Source organism: Arvicanthis niloticus, chromosome 5 (genome assembly GCF_011762505.2).
Source record: "Arvicanthis niloticus isolate mArvNil1 chromosome 5, mArvNil1.pat.X, whole genome shotgun sequence".
Classification (NCBI taxonomy): domain Eukaryota; kingdom Metazoa; phylum Chordata; class Mammalia; order Rodentia; family Muridae; genus Arvicanthis; species Arvicanthis niloticus.
In genome coordinates this window covers 63,349,880-63,366,607 of record NC_047662.1, presented here as the reverse complement: position 1 = coordinate 63,366,607, position 16,728 = coordinate 63,349,880, and the positions used below count along the sequence as shown (strand labels likewise).

Below are 16,728 nucleotides of genomic sequence, written 5' to 3'. Positions count from 1 at the left end.
GTCAGTATTCATACTAAAAAAACAGTAAACATACTGTTTTAGGAAACTTTCAGTCTCATTAACAGGATCAGCAGGTCTAGAAAGGCTTCCTTCTTATAAGGCTACAGAAAGGAAACTTTTCATTAGACCCAATTACTATGGCTATTGCCAAATGATGGACACTGCACCACACACCAAGCTCGGGGCTTACATTTTACATACATTACCTTACATAGACTCTTTCAAATATTAAGGACCTCTCGAAAAGATTACAAAAGACAGCTCAAGTTCTTAGGCTTGTGCACAGTGGTGGCCCACACTGTTTTGCACGGCCAGCCAGTTGCATAGATTTTTTTTAATCCCTCTTAAAATAGAACTAAGTCTCCTACTTCTCCTAACAGCACCATGAACCAAAGCCAGGTTTGAAGCACTAAATAGGCATTTAAATACATGCTTCACTGCACTTTAGTACCAAATAATTCATTTTCTAACTGCCCGATTTCTCCAAATCCTATCAAACTACTTAATGAGGCATCTGAGCCCACTCTGTCTTCCCACTGGGGAGGCAGGGATGGAAGTGACACACTGTCAACCAAACACTGAACTCCTGCATTCAACACGAAGGGCATAGATGAGTTTAACACAACCAGCCTAAGGAGATGCACTGAGACACATAGAGATCCCTCCAAGTGAGCTTATGAATAAAAATTAACAAAACTGTCAATAGACATTCAAGGTCTTAGTGTGGCCAGAACTAAACTAACCCCAAAAATGTAAAACTCAAGACTGAGTCAGGGTCCTTTATAATTGTGGGCAACCAATGTGGCAGAAGCTAGGTGAAAACAGGATACACAACAAGGTACTTTACACATTACATGTATATATTACATATTTTTAATATATATGTATATTATGAATATACATATATATTGCACATACATACACAAGAGAATGTATGTGCGTGTACAGGGATATATGTATATATATATATATACATATACATATATATACATATATATACATATATATACATATATATACACATATACATATATACATATATACACATATATACACATATATACATATATATACATATATACATATATATGTATATATATATACCAATTTAAATATTAGCTTTACCTAGGATACTTAGGTTTCAACCTAATGAGTTCAGGGGCAGAGGGTAGTAAATGCAGGTTTTTTTTTTTAACTGACACCAATCTTTAAATAACATAAGATTTAATACTTTTTTTTTTCTTTTTACTTTTGTTGTTGTTGGAGGCAGGGTTTCTTTGTGTAGCCCTGGCTGTCCTGGAACTCGCTTTGCAGACCAGGCTGGCCTCAAACTCAGAGATTCACCTGTATCAGCCTCCCAAGAGCTGGGATTAAAGGTGTGTGCCACCACCATCTGGCTAAACTAGTTTTCTCAACCCTTTGAAATCTCCTCAGGTGTCTTCAGAGTTGCAAGAGAGGTGGGGGTGTCTTGGACCCTGAGCTTGTCATAGTCCTGAGGCCAAATTGTTAAAATAAATTGCAGCAGATAAAATGGGATGCAAAGTAGGAAGTGCTCCAAGTAGACGCAGTCTAACCTGGGGTGGAGCTAATGGTGGGTACATCTGGATGGATGTGGAGAGGTGGGACAAGAGACTAGAGAGGCAAGGAGCTAGAACAAGCACTGCTAGAATAAGGGAGCTGCCACCAACTCTTCAGTCTCTTGATGCAGGGCTTGGAGACATCACAGGAACCCTCCAAGTCAAATTATATCACTGCCCTTGTGTGGGTCTCTGATTTATATTTTAACTTCTGGTTGTCTTTGTTTTGTTCTTTGCTTTGATTTTTTCTAAAAGAAAAAATATGCTAGTTAGCAAAAAATCAGTTCTCTGGGTCTCCACAGCAGATGTGTCTCATTCTGAATTAACAAGCATCTGGGTTTACATAGCATCTCCTCGGGGCCTAGTTAGTATTAGGGCATGCCTGTGGCTGTGTGCTCTGCCTCAGGATTCTACACCAGTAAGAATTACCACAAAGAGCTGAGACGTAGCTCAGTTGGTAGAGTGATTGCCTAGCACGCCCATGGCCACGGGCTCCATCTCTAGTACGGAGGTAACCTGGCTTGGTAGCAGATGCCTGTTTGTAGCACCTGGGAGGTGAGGGGCCAGTGGGTCAGGCTCAAGGTCATCTTCAGCTACATAGATCAATACCAGCCCAGGGAAGACTATAGCTAAAAGGGGGGAGGTGGGTCACGGAGAAATGTTAGGCTGTGAGGCTATTTCTGTGGCTTGGGGTGTTTCCCTAGAAAGAATCCTGCCTCATAAGGCCCCTATTAAACTTCTATAGCTGCCATCTCAGCTAAACTTGTGGCTCTGTAGCTACAAAATCAAAAAGTCCCCGTTTTGATTTTCACACAGTAAAGATTTGGGAGCGCAGGTCGGGCAGTAAGAACCAGGCCCAAGGACAGAAGTCAGTGAAAATATGGATGTAAAGAGAGAAGCCCGGGCTGTGTTCTGATTTGTGTGCAAACGTAGGTGGGTGCCTGAACAAATTATTTCACCAAAGTCAAATCTGCAGCTTTGCAAAGCCAGATGTATCTGTTTTAGAGATTAGACTGCCCTCTTGTGGGAAATAAGAGGATAAACTTTCCTGCTATTTCCCCTTACACCTTTCACCAAGAACATTTGGGAAGAGCCTGCCTGTCTTCTCAGGGCATCACCAGGCCATTACCACTTACAAAGACAGGCACAGTACCACTGTATCATTTTGGTTTTTCAAGAGAATCCAGAAACGCAAGACTTTAACTCAGAAGGGTTTGCATGATGTTAAACACCATTTCAATTATTTGAAAAAGAGATTTGGGCCCTGCTCAGTTGTCATATTCGAGTGGTTTGGTGTCTCTGAATAGTTAATTTAGAGAGTGTTGTTAGCAGCCAGGATATTAGTGCAGCCAGCACAATTCAGCGGGTCTGGGAGACAGGATTCATGGGGATAAATTCTAAGTCTACCCTAAGTCAATGAAGAACTATCATAGGCAAAGATCTAGAAGGTGCAATAGCACATAACTTTAATCCCAGCACTTGGGAGGCACAGGGAGGCAGATCTCCGTGAGTCTGAAGTAAAATAAAGCCTACATTCTAGCTCCAGGCCAGCCAAGGGTACATAGCAAGACTCTGTTCTCATAGGATGGGGGTGGGGTAGGGGCTATTTAAATTACCCAAGCCGTATGATCCTAATGTCTTTGTTCAGTTTTTGTTTTTGTTTTTTAATGCTGCTGTAAATAGCACCATGAGCAATCCCAGCTAAGAAGGAGGTAGAAACGGAACCGAAAGGCTGAGGATTTAGATGGCTCAGTCAGGAAAGTATTTCCTCAGAGCCTATGTAAAAGTTGCTAAGTGCAGTGGCCTGCGCATGCTACCCCAGTACTGGGGAGACAGAGATGGGGGACTCCTGGGGCTTGCTGGCCCATCAACCTAGTCAAATCTGTGAACTCCAGGTCTTAAGAAATAAGGAGAAGCCGTTGAGGTGACCTGACATCACCCCTAGCCTCCTGGTGCACATACATACAACACACACACACACACACACACACACACACACACACACCTGTTTATCCTTACAAATACACAAGCACACACACTCAGGTGAGCACCCATGATTCCTCTGCACTGCTGTGTTGGTAGATGCAGACATAGGGTCTCAAAGGACACAGCTTTGTCGGAGGAACTACAGAAGCTGAGGTTCCATGCACTGTAAGGCTGCCAAACTTCCCACCCTTGAGACACCACAGGAGGCATACAGCTTGAGGTGCCCAGGGGGTGATCTTCGCTTCCACCGTGGGTAAGGAAGTCTACCATGGAGATCACAGAATGGGCCTGTGAGGTCCAAGAAGCACTAAAACCACCCTGAGGAGATTGAGCAATGCAACTGGGAGTCTGAGAGTCCAAACTTCCTCCCCAAGAAGTGATAAAGTCAGAGCTCAAAACAGAAAATACACTTCTTGCCGATGGAGCCAGAGAGTTATGAGTGCTAGCTCTAAGCACTCGGCCAGACCACAAACAGCGTCTTCACTTTGCTTCTTTTTATCAACATCCTGGAAGACTGGAAATCTTAAAAATCTCACCAATTCTCTCAACAAACCCATGTCTTTTGTTTTTGAGGTTATTTTGTTAATCCTCTTGTCAAATTAGCATCCTGTTTCTGAAAGTCCAGTCCACTGCCCACAGCTTTAGGGATAACTGACCAAGCACTCAGATGCCTAGACCGCAGACCCATGGAATCAAGGAATATGAAGACAGGACTTAGAAATCTGTGTCCTTCAGGTACAGATTTCCAGGAGAGTCCTAGGGACATTTAAGCCTGGGGACACTGTACCTTCGAGGATTCATGTGCAGGTGAACTCTACCATCATGGCACAGAGACATTAGGCAACAAAGACATGTGGAGATCAGAGGACAGCTTGCAGTACTTGGTTCTCTCCTTCTATCATGTAGCTCCCAGGATTCAAACCCAGGTGTTCAGGTTTGGCAACAAGCGCCTCTTCATCCTCTGACCCTCTCCCTAGCCCTAACAGGCATTTTTGGTTGTCATAGTCAGATGGATGTCACTAGCATCTAATGACAGGTATATGTAGCTATGCATTCTACAAAACTAACTGCACAAGACAGGCCCCCAGGACAGACATGTCCCTGTGTGTCACAGATGAGAACTTCCCTTCAAGCCTACATGAGCCTTTCATTTGCATCTATGGTATAAAATTAGGCATGAATTCTTTTCATCGAAGTGTATTTTAGCTGCCTCTTATCGGATGCCCTTCTTTTGATAAATTCCCACTGTGTTAGTCTGTAGTAGAGAAGAGTTCACCTCCCTCTACAGAAACCAGTAAGATGCTGCCCCTATGAGATGTCAGCACGTGACCAAGATGCGGCCAATTTCAAGTTCCCCTCTGTAAACTGTAATACACAAGTGATAAAGAAAAAATATAGGGGCTATATGTAGCTCAGCAGATAAAAATGCTTGTGGCCAAGCTTGACAACTAGAGTTCAGTCCTCAGGATTTATGTGGTGAAAGGAGAGAACAGATTCCAGCAAGTTGTCCTCTGACATGAACACACACGCACGCGCACGCATGCACACACACATACACACACTCGAGCACTCACAATAAACCCTGTTGCCTCATACTTGAGATAGTCTTCCAAGAAGGCCAATAACCAACAGTGCTCTCTGGGCCCACGTGTTCAATAAACTGAGAGTCCATCTGATTATTCTCTAGCCAACCAGTCTTTCACTATCTAGAGGGTTATCTTGGCAAGGCCAAGTGATTTCTCTTCTGATTGTTTTCCAACTCATGGCCTTGTAGAGAGCATCCCTGAGACTGGCTGGCATTATATAACCCTAGGCCTCCAAGAGCTTAGCTAACTGGGCCATGGGAAGGAGCCCGATGCCAGCAGAGCTATGTCAGAGGCAGACCAAACCAGGCCTCTTCCCTTTGGAATGGAGAAACAGGATAGTAATGTAATTTGTGTCTTCAGTTCAGGGGTCCTGTGAAGCCAGAGACCCCCAGATACTGATGTGTGGAGGAAATTCGAGTGCATTATGACAACAGACCAAACATCCCCAAAGTCCTCAGGGCCCATAAAAAACACATGTGCTAACTAATCATTCAAGAGTTTTCTGAAAAAATCAGAAAAATCTCTTCCCAGCACTGACACAGTTCATTTTTTCTTCTCTCCCCTCTAAGGTTACCATCATCAGCGTCTCCAAAATCTTCAAGTACCTTCAGAGACGGATTCAGAGCCTAGACAGTCACTATCATAGAGCGCGAAGGCAAGTTCGTTATCTGAAGATCACCTTAGTTTTTTAGTCAGAGTCTCTCTATGATGCTCAGGCTGACCTTAAACTCATCACCCTGCGACCTCTGCCCCAGAAGTGAGGAGATTGCATTCAAATGCCGCCAGCACACTCAGCAAGATGGACAATTCTTTTTTTTCCACTACCAGGAATAAAACCTTAGAGTCTTTTAATTTTTTAATCATTTATTTTTATTTAATGTGCATTGATGTTTTGCCTGCATGTATGACTATAGGAGGGTGTCAGATACCATGGAACTGGAGTTCCAGGCAGGTGTGAGCTGCCACGTGGGTGCTAGAAATTGAACCCAGGTTCTCTGGGAGAGCAGCCAGTGCTTTTAACTACTGAGCCATCTCTCCAGACCCAAAAGTGGAGCCAGCAAAATGGTTCAGCAGGTAAGAGTGCCGGCTGCCAAAGCTGGGGACCTGAGTTTAATCCCCAGATCCCACGTGGTGGAAGGAGAGAGAACCAGCTCTTACAAGTTGTCCTCTGTCCTCCACACATGCACCATGGTATATGCATGTACACTCAGTAATAAAGTGTGATCTGATTTCATATCATTTCAAGGCATAGAAAAAAACAGAGCCCAAGGATGCTGAGGGCCCTGAACAGACTGGTAAGGTTCACAGTCAAGTACAGAACCTGAAACTAGGGTTCTCTGCTCACCACCACCAAGTGCCTTCCAGCCACCCCGGCTTCTCTCTGACTTAAATCAGGATTAAAAGCCGAAGTACTCAGCTGATTCTTTGCTTTGCAGGCTGAACGCTTGTCCACGGGTGTAAGTAGATTTTATGTGGGAACAGAATGGAATTGCATCATACCTGAAAGTCAAAAGTGGTAGTTGCAGGGAAGATGGTGACTTTTAAAAATAATCATCCCGTAAAGGGTAGCATTTCTGACGTTAAGTAATTGACCAGCACAGGCAGAAACAGAATTCATTTGTAATGTAGAATGAAGGGCTTTCAGATATCTGGACATTCAAAATATATGGATCTGTTTGGCTAAGTGGTTAACTTGACAGCTACTTAGAGCAGTCATCACAGAAACCTTAATGTAATTTTGAAAGTTTTTTTTTTTTTTTTAAAGAAAAGGTGTTAAAAGAAAAAGGTAAAATGTGTAATGGTAATGCAGGGAGGATGACTTTACTCCACACAGTCAGTGATTTTTAAGACTTGAAAAGCTCAAACCCTAGTAGACATTTCTCTGATGCTTGTTCCCGTCGTCAGTCTGGACATGGGAAGTATAGTGACTGCTGGGCTCAGGTGTAGGCGGCCCCTGAGGGTACAGAGGGCCTCCCATGTGTAAACAGTGAATTGTAAGCCAGGCCAGCAAGATGGCTCCACAGGCAAAGATGCTTGCCAAGCAAGCCCGAGTTCCTAAGTTCAATCCCCGAAGCCTCATAAGGATGGAAGGAGAGAACAGATTCCACAAAACCGTCCCCTCACCTAGACATACACACAGTAGTTTTTAATTCGGCTAAACCTCTGCAAACCATTCCAACCTGCCAGATATAACCCAGCCCCAACCATTTAACTACACTCCCTCTGATTCAACTTCTTCACTACCAGTTAATAAGACTCTTCCAAAGAACACACAGTCTTTTGAGAACAAAGGTGGTATTTTCCTCTCAAGAGGCTTCATGAGCCAGAACACAGACTGGCACCTTTATCTACGTTCATTTAACAACACTTGTTAGTTTTGCCTTCCTAAGGGCTCCCTTCTTACTTTATATTGGCTCCACCCTCATGACAGCCCTATGATGCAGACCCTACTCTGTGTCCATTTTACAGATGAGAACAGTGAGGCACATAGAAGTACAGACATCACTGTAAAGTGGTCGATGTGGCACAACTAGGCTGTGTTGAGGATTGAATTTGAACTCATGGCCTGGTCCAGCACCTGTGCTTCTGTTCTGTACGCTCTGCTACTCCCATAGGAAATCATCACTCCACTATTAAGAAAACAAAATCTGAATGTCGTGACCCACACCTGTAATCGCTGGGCTCAGGTGGGAAGATCCACGAGTCCTGTCTCATGGTGTGGGAGAGGGAAAGGGAAGGAAAAAAATGGCCAGAATGTCAATACAATGCCACAAAGTCAAGTAAGGGCCCTGTGCAGTGTGTCTCTGGCACAGTCTCCTTCTTCTGGGACCAATGCCTTTAGCAAGTGGCTTCCCCCACCCCAAGCACCACCTTTCCCTTCTGAGCATGTATCTCTCCCCATCCCTTCCTGCCCTGAGAATAAGACACTGCTCTCACCCCTACTGTATAAGGACAGCTTTTGGCTGGCACAGGCTCCGTCCGGCACAACCAGGATTCAGAACCTGGGGTTCCTGGCTACTTTGACATCCTAAGCATGCAGTGAACCCCTTCCCCTTTCTGTAGCTCCACCTCTGAAACCTTCCCACCCTATCTCGCCCTCACATGTCTGCAGGTTAGCTACTCCTCCTCTTTCAGACAAGGAAGGGTACAAGGAAAAAAGAGGAATTAAAACAAGGGTACTCTGGCTATTATAAATAAGGCTACTATGAACATAGTGGAGCATATGTCCTTGTTATATGTTGGAGCATCTTCTGGGTATATGCCCAGGAGTGGTATAGCTGGGTCCTCAGGTAATGCTATGTCCAATTTTCTAAGGAACTGCCAGGCTGATTTCCAGAGTGGTTGTGCCAGCTTACAATCCCACCAACAATGGAGGAGTGTTCCTCTTTCTCTACATCCTCCCCAGCATCTAGTTTTTGATCTTAGCCACTCTGACTGGTATGAGGTGGAATCTCAGGGTTGTTTTGATTTGCATTTCCCTGATGACTAGGGATGCTGAACATTTCTTTAGGTGGTTCTCAGCCATTCGAGTTTCCTCAGTTGAGAATTTTTTGTTTAGCTCTGTACCCCATTTTTAATAGCGTTATTTGGTTGTCTGGTATCTAATTTCTTGAGTTCTTTGTATATATTGGATATTATCCCTCTATCAGATGTGGGATTGGTAAAGATCTTTTCCCAATCTATTGGTTGCTGTTTTGTCCTATTGACAGTGTCCTTTGCCTTACAGAAACTTTGAGATTTTATGAGGTCCCATTTGTCAATTCTTGATCTTAGAGCATAAGCCATTGGTGTTCTGTTCAGGAACTTTTCCCCTGTATACAGCGGCCTTATTTATAATAGCCAGAAGCTGGAAAGAACCCAGATGTCCTTCAACAGAGGAATAGATACAGAAAATGTGGTACATTTGCACAATGGAGTATTACTCAGCTATTAAAAACAATGAATTCAAGAAATTCTTAGGTAAAGGGGTGGAGCTTGAGAATATCATCCTGAGTGAGGTAATCCAATCACAAAAGAGCACACATGGTATGCACTCACTGATAAGTGGATATTAGCCCAAAAGCTCACAATACCCAAGATACAACTCACAGACCACATGAAGCTCAAGAAAAAGAAAGACCAAAGTGTGGGTGCTTTAATCCTTCTTAGGAGTAACAAAATACTCATGGGAGCAAATATGGAGACAAAGTGTGGGACAGAAACTGAAGGAGGGGCCATCTGGAGACTGTTCTACCTGAGTATCCATCCCATGTGCAGTCACCAAAGGTAGACGATGATGTGGATGCCAGGAAGTGCATGCTGACAGGATCCTGATATAGCTGTCTCCTTAGAAGTCTTCCAGAGCCTGACATATACAAAGGCGGATGCTCACACCTAATCATTGAACTGATCATGGGGTTCCCAATGGAGGAGTGAGAAAGAAGACTGAAGGAGCTGAAAAGGTTTTCGGCCCTGTGGGGAAAGCAACAATACCAACAACCAGAGCTCCCAGGGTCTAAACCACCAACCTGGGAGCACATAAGAAGGGACCCATAGCTCCAGCTATATATGTAGGGGAAGATGGCCTTGTTGGGCATAGGTGGGAGAGGAGATCCTTGGTCCCGTGAAGGATGGATGCCCCAGTGTGGGGGAATTCTAGGGTGGGGAGGTGGGAGTGGGTGGGTAGGGGCACATCCTCATAAAAGCAGGAGGAGGAGGGATGGAATAGGAGGTTCTGGGGGGGATGGGGAAAGGGGATCACATCTGAAATGTAAAGAAAATATCCAATAAAAAAAAAACAAGGGTACTCAAACAAAACCATTCTCAGCCTACATGACAGAATAGATTATTTTAACCGATGCTACCTGAATTAGTACAAAGCTGTGTTCTATACCCTCAGTGTCTGTAATTGGATTAATTATACACAGACTTATATATAATATTAAAAATATATGTGAACAATTAATTGAGTTAATCCTGATATCTAAAAATCCATATTTTAAAGCACCTATAAAGTAGTCTCACATGAAAAGTACAGAAAATACACAAAACAAATGTGTTTAAATGGTCTTCTACAAAGTCATCAGCAAGTATTTGTAAAATGTTTTTCCCAGCTTTTTCTTTCCTTTTTTTCCCTAATCAGAATTTATGAAGTCAATTTTATTTAAATTAAAAACAAGAATTCTTCTTGAAACATGTAACATCCAACCAAGTCCCTTCCCCACCCCCTTCCTCTTAATTTGTAACAGAAACTCTAAGAAAATAAAATCTAAGGTTAAGGAAATTTCCATCAATGTGAAGAAAATATTTTCCAAAATTAAAATAACAAGTTCCTCCCAGGTTCACATAACTGATTTAAGTTGCAGATACATGACTGCCCTGGAGATCACCTTCCTCCGCACACTCCCAGACACAGCCAAACCCACTTCCTCCAAAGCAACTGGCTGGTCCTCTCTGGGGCTAACTTCTTTATGAGATGCTGTGCATATGACCAATGCTACACAAATAGACCATGATATATCCCCATCTCCGTCCTGGAATTCCCTGAAAGTTGCCCAGAATCCTTTAAATGGTGTGCAGTAAGCCATAAAATAATCAGATATAAAAGTAAGCTATGTCAATCCCTTCTTTAACATCTACATTCTTTATCAATATTTTATAAAAAGTGGAGGTACTAACATTCTACTCTCTAGAGGAAGATTTGCTATTCCTATTGCTTTACTAAAAAGCTTTTAGGATTGCTATTTTTTTTTTAAACTTTTTTTGGGGGGGGGGTTTGAGACAGGGTTTCTCTGTATAGCCTTGGCTGTCCTGGAACTCACTCTGTAGACCAGGCTGGCCTCAAACTCAGAAATCCGCCTGCCTCTGCCTCCCAAGTGTTGGGATTAAAGGCGTGCCCCACCACTGCCTTTTTTTTTTTTTTTTTTTTCGTCAGCTAATACTTTTCAGTGGGACAGGAGCCTTCATCTTGTAATCAACAGACAAGGATGGCTCAGTGTGGACACAGTTTAGCAGTAGAGCTGTAGCCAAGGGCGTGTGAGGCTCTGAGTGTGGTCCACAGACTAGCAAAAATTAAGATGATGTAAGTTGAAGACTAAAGAGATGACTCAGTGACTGTGGGCATAAACTGCTCTTGCAGAGAATCCAAGTTCAGTGCTAGTGCTCAGAGTGAGTGGCTCACAATCATCTGTAACACCAGCTTCAGGGGACTCTCATGCCACTGGCTTCCAAGAGCACCTGAACTCACATACATGTGTGAGTGCAAACACACACACATATACATACATATGCATACACATACGTACACGCACACACATGCACATGTACTCATGCATGAAGAAGAATATCTTTTTATAAATTTTTGTTTCTATTTTATCCATTTGAGTGTCCATACATGTGTATAATTGGTGCTGGCAGAAGTCAAAGGAAAGTATTGCATACATCCCCTGGAACAGGAGTCACAGACGCCTGGGAGCTGTCATGTGGATGCTGGGAACTGAACTTAGGACCTTTGCAAGCAAATCCTCGTAATCACTGATCCGCCTCTTCTGAACCCTTAAGTCTTCTTTTTTATTTATATATTTATTTTTATTTTTATGTGTGCATGTACCGATGCACGTGTGTGTCGTGGCACCAATGGCACATGTGTGGAGATCAAAAGGTGACTTGTGAGAATCTGCTCTCTTCTTCCAACATGTGGGATCCAGGGATCCAGGATTGGTGGCAAGCACCTTTACCTGCTGAGCCATCATGACCACCCTATAGGAGTACCTTTAAGCCTGGCATAATGGTGCTTGCCTGTAATCCTATCAATAAGAAAGATATGGCCAGCCTGGGCTACATAGGGTAACCCAATAGCTGGGAAGGAAAGGAAAAGAAAGAAAAGGTGGGCCTGTATTATTTGAAATTATACCACCAGACTGAGTCACAACATCTAACAATGTCTTGTATGCTGTTACAGGTGGAGACAGTTTGACTTACTTTATGCCCAAGCTTAACAAAATGGATCCTTCTAGACTTAAGCTCAGTGCTTCTGTCCCCTTACCTGTGAGATGAGGGAGCGGGAGAGCACTCATGTGTCCGAAGCTCTGAAGGCAGATGAACACCCGACTGTCTACACCATCAGAGCCCTGGCCGCAGATGCTAATTTAGCTTCACTTCCCAGTTCCAAGTTGGAAAAGGACAACTAAATAAAGTTAAAGGCTCCCCATGGAGAACCGGCTCAGATGGACCCATGGAAACTCCTGACTAAGCCGTGTTTCCCATGCTGGCAATCACCACGGTGATGGGAAAAGAAATTGCTCTAAATTTTCTGAAAAATCATAGAAATACAATGTGGTAGAAGACTTCAGAACTTCCAAAGTGAGGGTTTCTACAGGCAAGACTGGGGGTTTTCAGATATGATTGGAAACACTTATATCCTGTGGGGTTACTTCCACTAAAATCACACACATACACACAGAGAGAGAGACACACACACAGCAGCTATAGAAATAATTAACATTTGGGTTTTAAAAATGCTGACTTTATCATCTTTCTGCAACTTATCAATGCTTACTTTTGCTTATTTGGTATTGATCATATTTTTAAAATTATAATATTCTATTGTGGAATGCCAGTTGCCAGCCTTTGATTAAGGGAAGGTGTGGAATGTGTTTTGATACAGGGAACTATGTCTGGTTTCCTTAAACCAGTAACACTTGCTAACAAGTTTTATGAGTGGTTAGAATCTTTGGTTGTACATTATTTGAAACACCTTCATTCTAATCTGTGTTCAGCTCCTTAAGGAATAACACCTTCCTCGGCTATGCTGGGCCCTAAACACTAAATGCTTGCTCATTTTAGAAAACTTAAAATAAACCTATTTTTAAAAAATAAACAAATAAATAAAAAATAAAACTCAAGAAAACTTTTGAACTCCAAAGGATTTGTTAGACTAGCTGAAGCAGCGATGAGAATTGGCTGAGAAAACACTGCCATCTTGTGGCCAAACGTAAGAATTTGTCCTTCAGTAGCTAGTTCCCAGCAGAGGCTGTTTTTAACTAGAAGCCTTCCCCACTGATGAGTATCGGGTACTACGGTTGAAATCATATTTAAGGAGCTAGCCACCATGCCTAGAATCCTGGCAGTGGCAAGGCTGAGGCAGGAGAATCATGAGTTCAAGGCTAGCCTAGGCTACATAACAAAACTCAAAAACCAAAGAAAAGCTGGGAATAGCAGTACAGGCCTCTAATCCCAGGATTTGGGAAATGGAAACAGGAATAAACAGGGATTCAAGGTCATACATAGTGTGTCCCAGACCAGGCTGAGCCCAGGTCTTTTAGAAGAGCAGCCAATGCTCTTAGCTACTAAAACAGTTCTCTAGCCTTCACGTGGCTTGAGGAAGTGGGGGAAGCCCTCAATTGTAATTCACTGAAGTAAAATGACATCATGTAGACAGCACCACTTCAGATTGTATGTCCCTAACGCACTCCAACAGACATGTCCCTCCACCGTCTCACAAAGGGACGCTCTGACTACTAAACAGATCAGAATCACAAAGCACACAAAACAGAGCTTGGCTTTTCCAGAACACACCATCAATAGATATGAATCTGGCAGACACATAAAAGGCCAGAACACAGGAAGTGGGGGTTGTGCTGTGCTGGGGGTTGGGAGGCTATAGGGCTGAGCCAAGTGGGAGTCTTAGAACATGAGCAAGACCTTAAAAGGTTAGGAGGCAGAAGGAGGGACCCGAAACATTTTCAAAAAGGGAAGAAAAGCAAGAGAAAGGAACTGTGTGTAGAGAACCAGAAAGTCTGCTTTTGACTCTAGAGATGCCTCCATTGAAATCACAGGAGAAAGACCTAAAAAGACTAAAAGTCAGGAGGGGAGTCTGACCAACATGAGGGTCAGATCCGAGGCATTTGACAAAACCATAAAGTAAAGAGACACAGGAGGGCAAGGCATGCCAGACAAACTATATCCAACGGAAAAAGCAACTTTGCAGGGTGGGGGGAAGAGAATCTGAAGACACCAGATAGGAATTGGGGTGGCATCTGATTCTATTTTCCTCACCCGTGATGAGTCCCTGTCTTCCTAACTAGACTACGTACTGTGCAAAGATGGAACTCAAAGACTTCAACCCCAAAGCTGAGAGCAGAGAAAGAGCTAGGAGTAATGCATGGGCCCCAAGAGGAAGTGAATTCTTAGAACAAAAACGGAATTTTCAGTAGTATGAAAAATTAGCCCTGGACACTAGTTGGTCCCATCTGACAAACCTTGACAGCAAGAGCCACATTTGTAGGTGGCACAGTTCAGAATCCTGGGAAATGGCAGTAATTCTGCCATGTGCTGATGGGACTGTCCTTAGAGATTGCTCATGAACAGCAGGGGGAATGACACCTGTTTTAAAGCCTCCAGTCAACTCTGAGCACGGATTCCTGAGAATTCAAGACTTCTGTTTTCAGAGAGTCCTCTTAACCTATTCTCCCAAATACAATAATTATGTTATTTCATGTAATGTGCTATAGGTGTGAAACCCTTTTGCAGAACGTAGGATACTAACAGAATAAGTAGAATCCATGTTCATAAACATACAACTAATCCCTTTATTCGTAGTGGTCCTGTGAGAGCAGTAGTCATAGAAATTTTAATGGGGAGAAGTTCGGTTCCTGGCCAAGAGCCCACGTTTAGTGACAACCCCAGAGGGCTGACCCCTGAGCCCACTCTCTTCACTTGGTTTTATCCAGAAGCTTGGGAAGCAATTCCAGAGCCTACCCTCTGCTATCCCCTAGCTGGCACAGCTCTCTAGCTGTCCTAGCAAAGCAGACAAAAGGACCATCTCAGAGACTGCAGCCCAACGTTTCTCTCCAAAACCCTGTCTTCACTATGCTTCACGTCATCATGGCCCTGAAGGCAAGTGGCAGGAAGGCATCCTGCCAGAAAACGACAACGTGCTTTCCCCTGTTATGGTCGTTTATTTCAACACTGTAACAGTTGGTGCCAGTGTGCTATGGTTCCCAGACAAAGTACCAATTTCTGTAAGTGAGAAACACAAACACAAAAGAACTAACAATCCTAACAATTGCAACAGAAGAAACAAGACAGGCCCCAGCCTGGCCAGGGATTCCGTCGTTTCTTGATAGCGTGTAGGCAAGGCTGGGCCAGGCCCACGCTCAAGGTTCCTGAATCTCTACCTTGCAGGAACACACACACACACCACACACACATACAAACACACACACAAACCCTGCCTGAACAGCACTGATTCGACATGTGTGCATCAAATGTTAGTCGACAGCGAACCCTAATCCAGTGCGATGCTGCCTGGCGAAGCATCGGGATGAAGACACAGCCTGTCTTCGTTCCAGGAAAAAGGGCTTGCTCCCTAGGAAGTGTAAAAATCGGGCTCCCCTCCCCATATTGCCCTTGGGGGGACTACCTTACCCGCAGGAGCACAGATTGCAGATGCAAGTCCTCTTCCCCATCCTTCACCTTGGACCTTCCACCACCGCAGACCCCTGGAGGATCCCAGCTGCCTGGGACAACGATCACACTTCTCGAGTGCCTTGACCGATGCTGTTTTGCTCCGAAGAAAACTTAGGTAGCCCTTTTGCAAAATTCTGTAGTCTATTCCCTTCCTGAGGCTAGCCTTGGGCAAACAAGCAACACTGAGCACAGACGGCAAGCCAGGACAGCTCAGGCCTGCAAGCTGCCCCCACCGCGGCCGCTGGGAAGCACGCACCTCCCACCAGCAGCCTGGACCCTGCAAGCCGCAGGGCCCAGGACTGAATTCTCTATGACCTTCAGGGTCACAGAGGAGGGCATCTTGAGGTGGCAATGACATCACAAGGGGCTCCTGTGAGGTCAGGCTTCACCTAGTATCTCACCTGGCAGACCCAAGACAGACTCTCCCAACTGGACCTTGGAAGGCAGATGGAGGGTACCTTGGAGGGCTTTAGAAAGCCTCTGGGTCCCCGAGTTAACCAATACCAGGGTCACATAATGTAAAAACAATGAAAAGTATTTTGTCAGGGTGGCACTTCCCATTTCTAGGACACGTTGTACTCCTTAAGGAAATGCATCCCCTGACCTCCAGAATGTTGACCCTGAATTCCACCACCAGATAGAGCTTCCTGGAAAAATCTATACCTTGGCTGCTTGCATCTTGGAATTGCTCTCAACCACAGGCCTCTGTTCTTGAGAACAAAGCAGTATGAGAGGGCCCAGCCCTTTATTGCTCAGGTGGTTCAGTGCTTCTCCAGCTCCTGGTAAATGATGCCTGGAAGCAGGGGCTTCTCAAATGTTAGCAGCATCAGAACCACATGGCTTGATGAAAACCAGATTGCCAGACCCCACCCTGAGTTTCTGTTGTTTCTGAGATATGGGCTCCAGAAAACATGTGCCCTCACAAGTTCTTAATGATGATGCTGATGCTGGCCCAGAGCCCACACTTCAGGGACCTCAGTTTTGGAGCTTCTATTTTGCCCTATGACCTCTTTCCCCTAATAGCTAACCTGGTCCTGAAAACCACTGCAGACCTCTGCCCTGGAATCTCCTGTATCAAATAACCACTAGTCAGAGCACGTGACAGCTTCGGCCTGTGATCCCCACACACA

At 44.2% G+C, this 16,728-nt stretch overlaps 1 protein-coding gene across 1 annotated transcript in view; it reads right to left on the bottom strand.

Moving 5' to 3' along the window:
- Nucleotides 1-15,899, bottom strand: part of Saxo1 (stabilizer of axonemal microtubules 1) — a 99,628-nt gene extending 83,729 nt beyond the window's left edge. The window contains exon 1 of the mRNA XM_034503802.2: nucleotides 15,557-15,899. Within this exon, the coding sequence (XP_034359693.1) occupies nucleotides 15,557-15,597 (41 nt within the window). The 5' untranslated portion in view covers nucleotides 15,598-15,899. The remainder of the gene's footprint in view (nucleotides 1-15,556) is intronic.
- Between the last annotated feature and the right edge of the window lie 829 nt (nucleotides 15,900-16,728).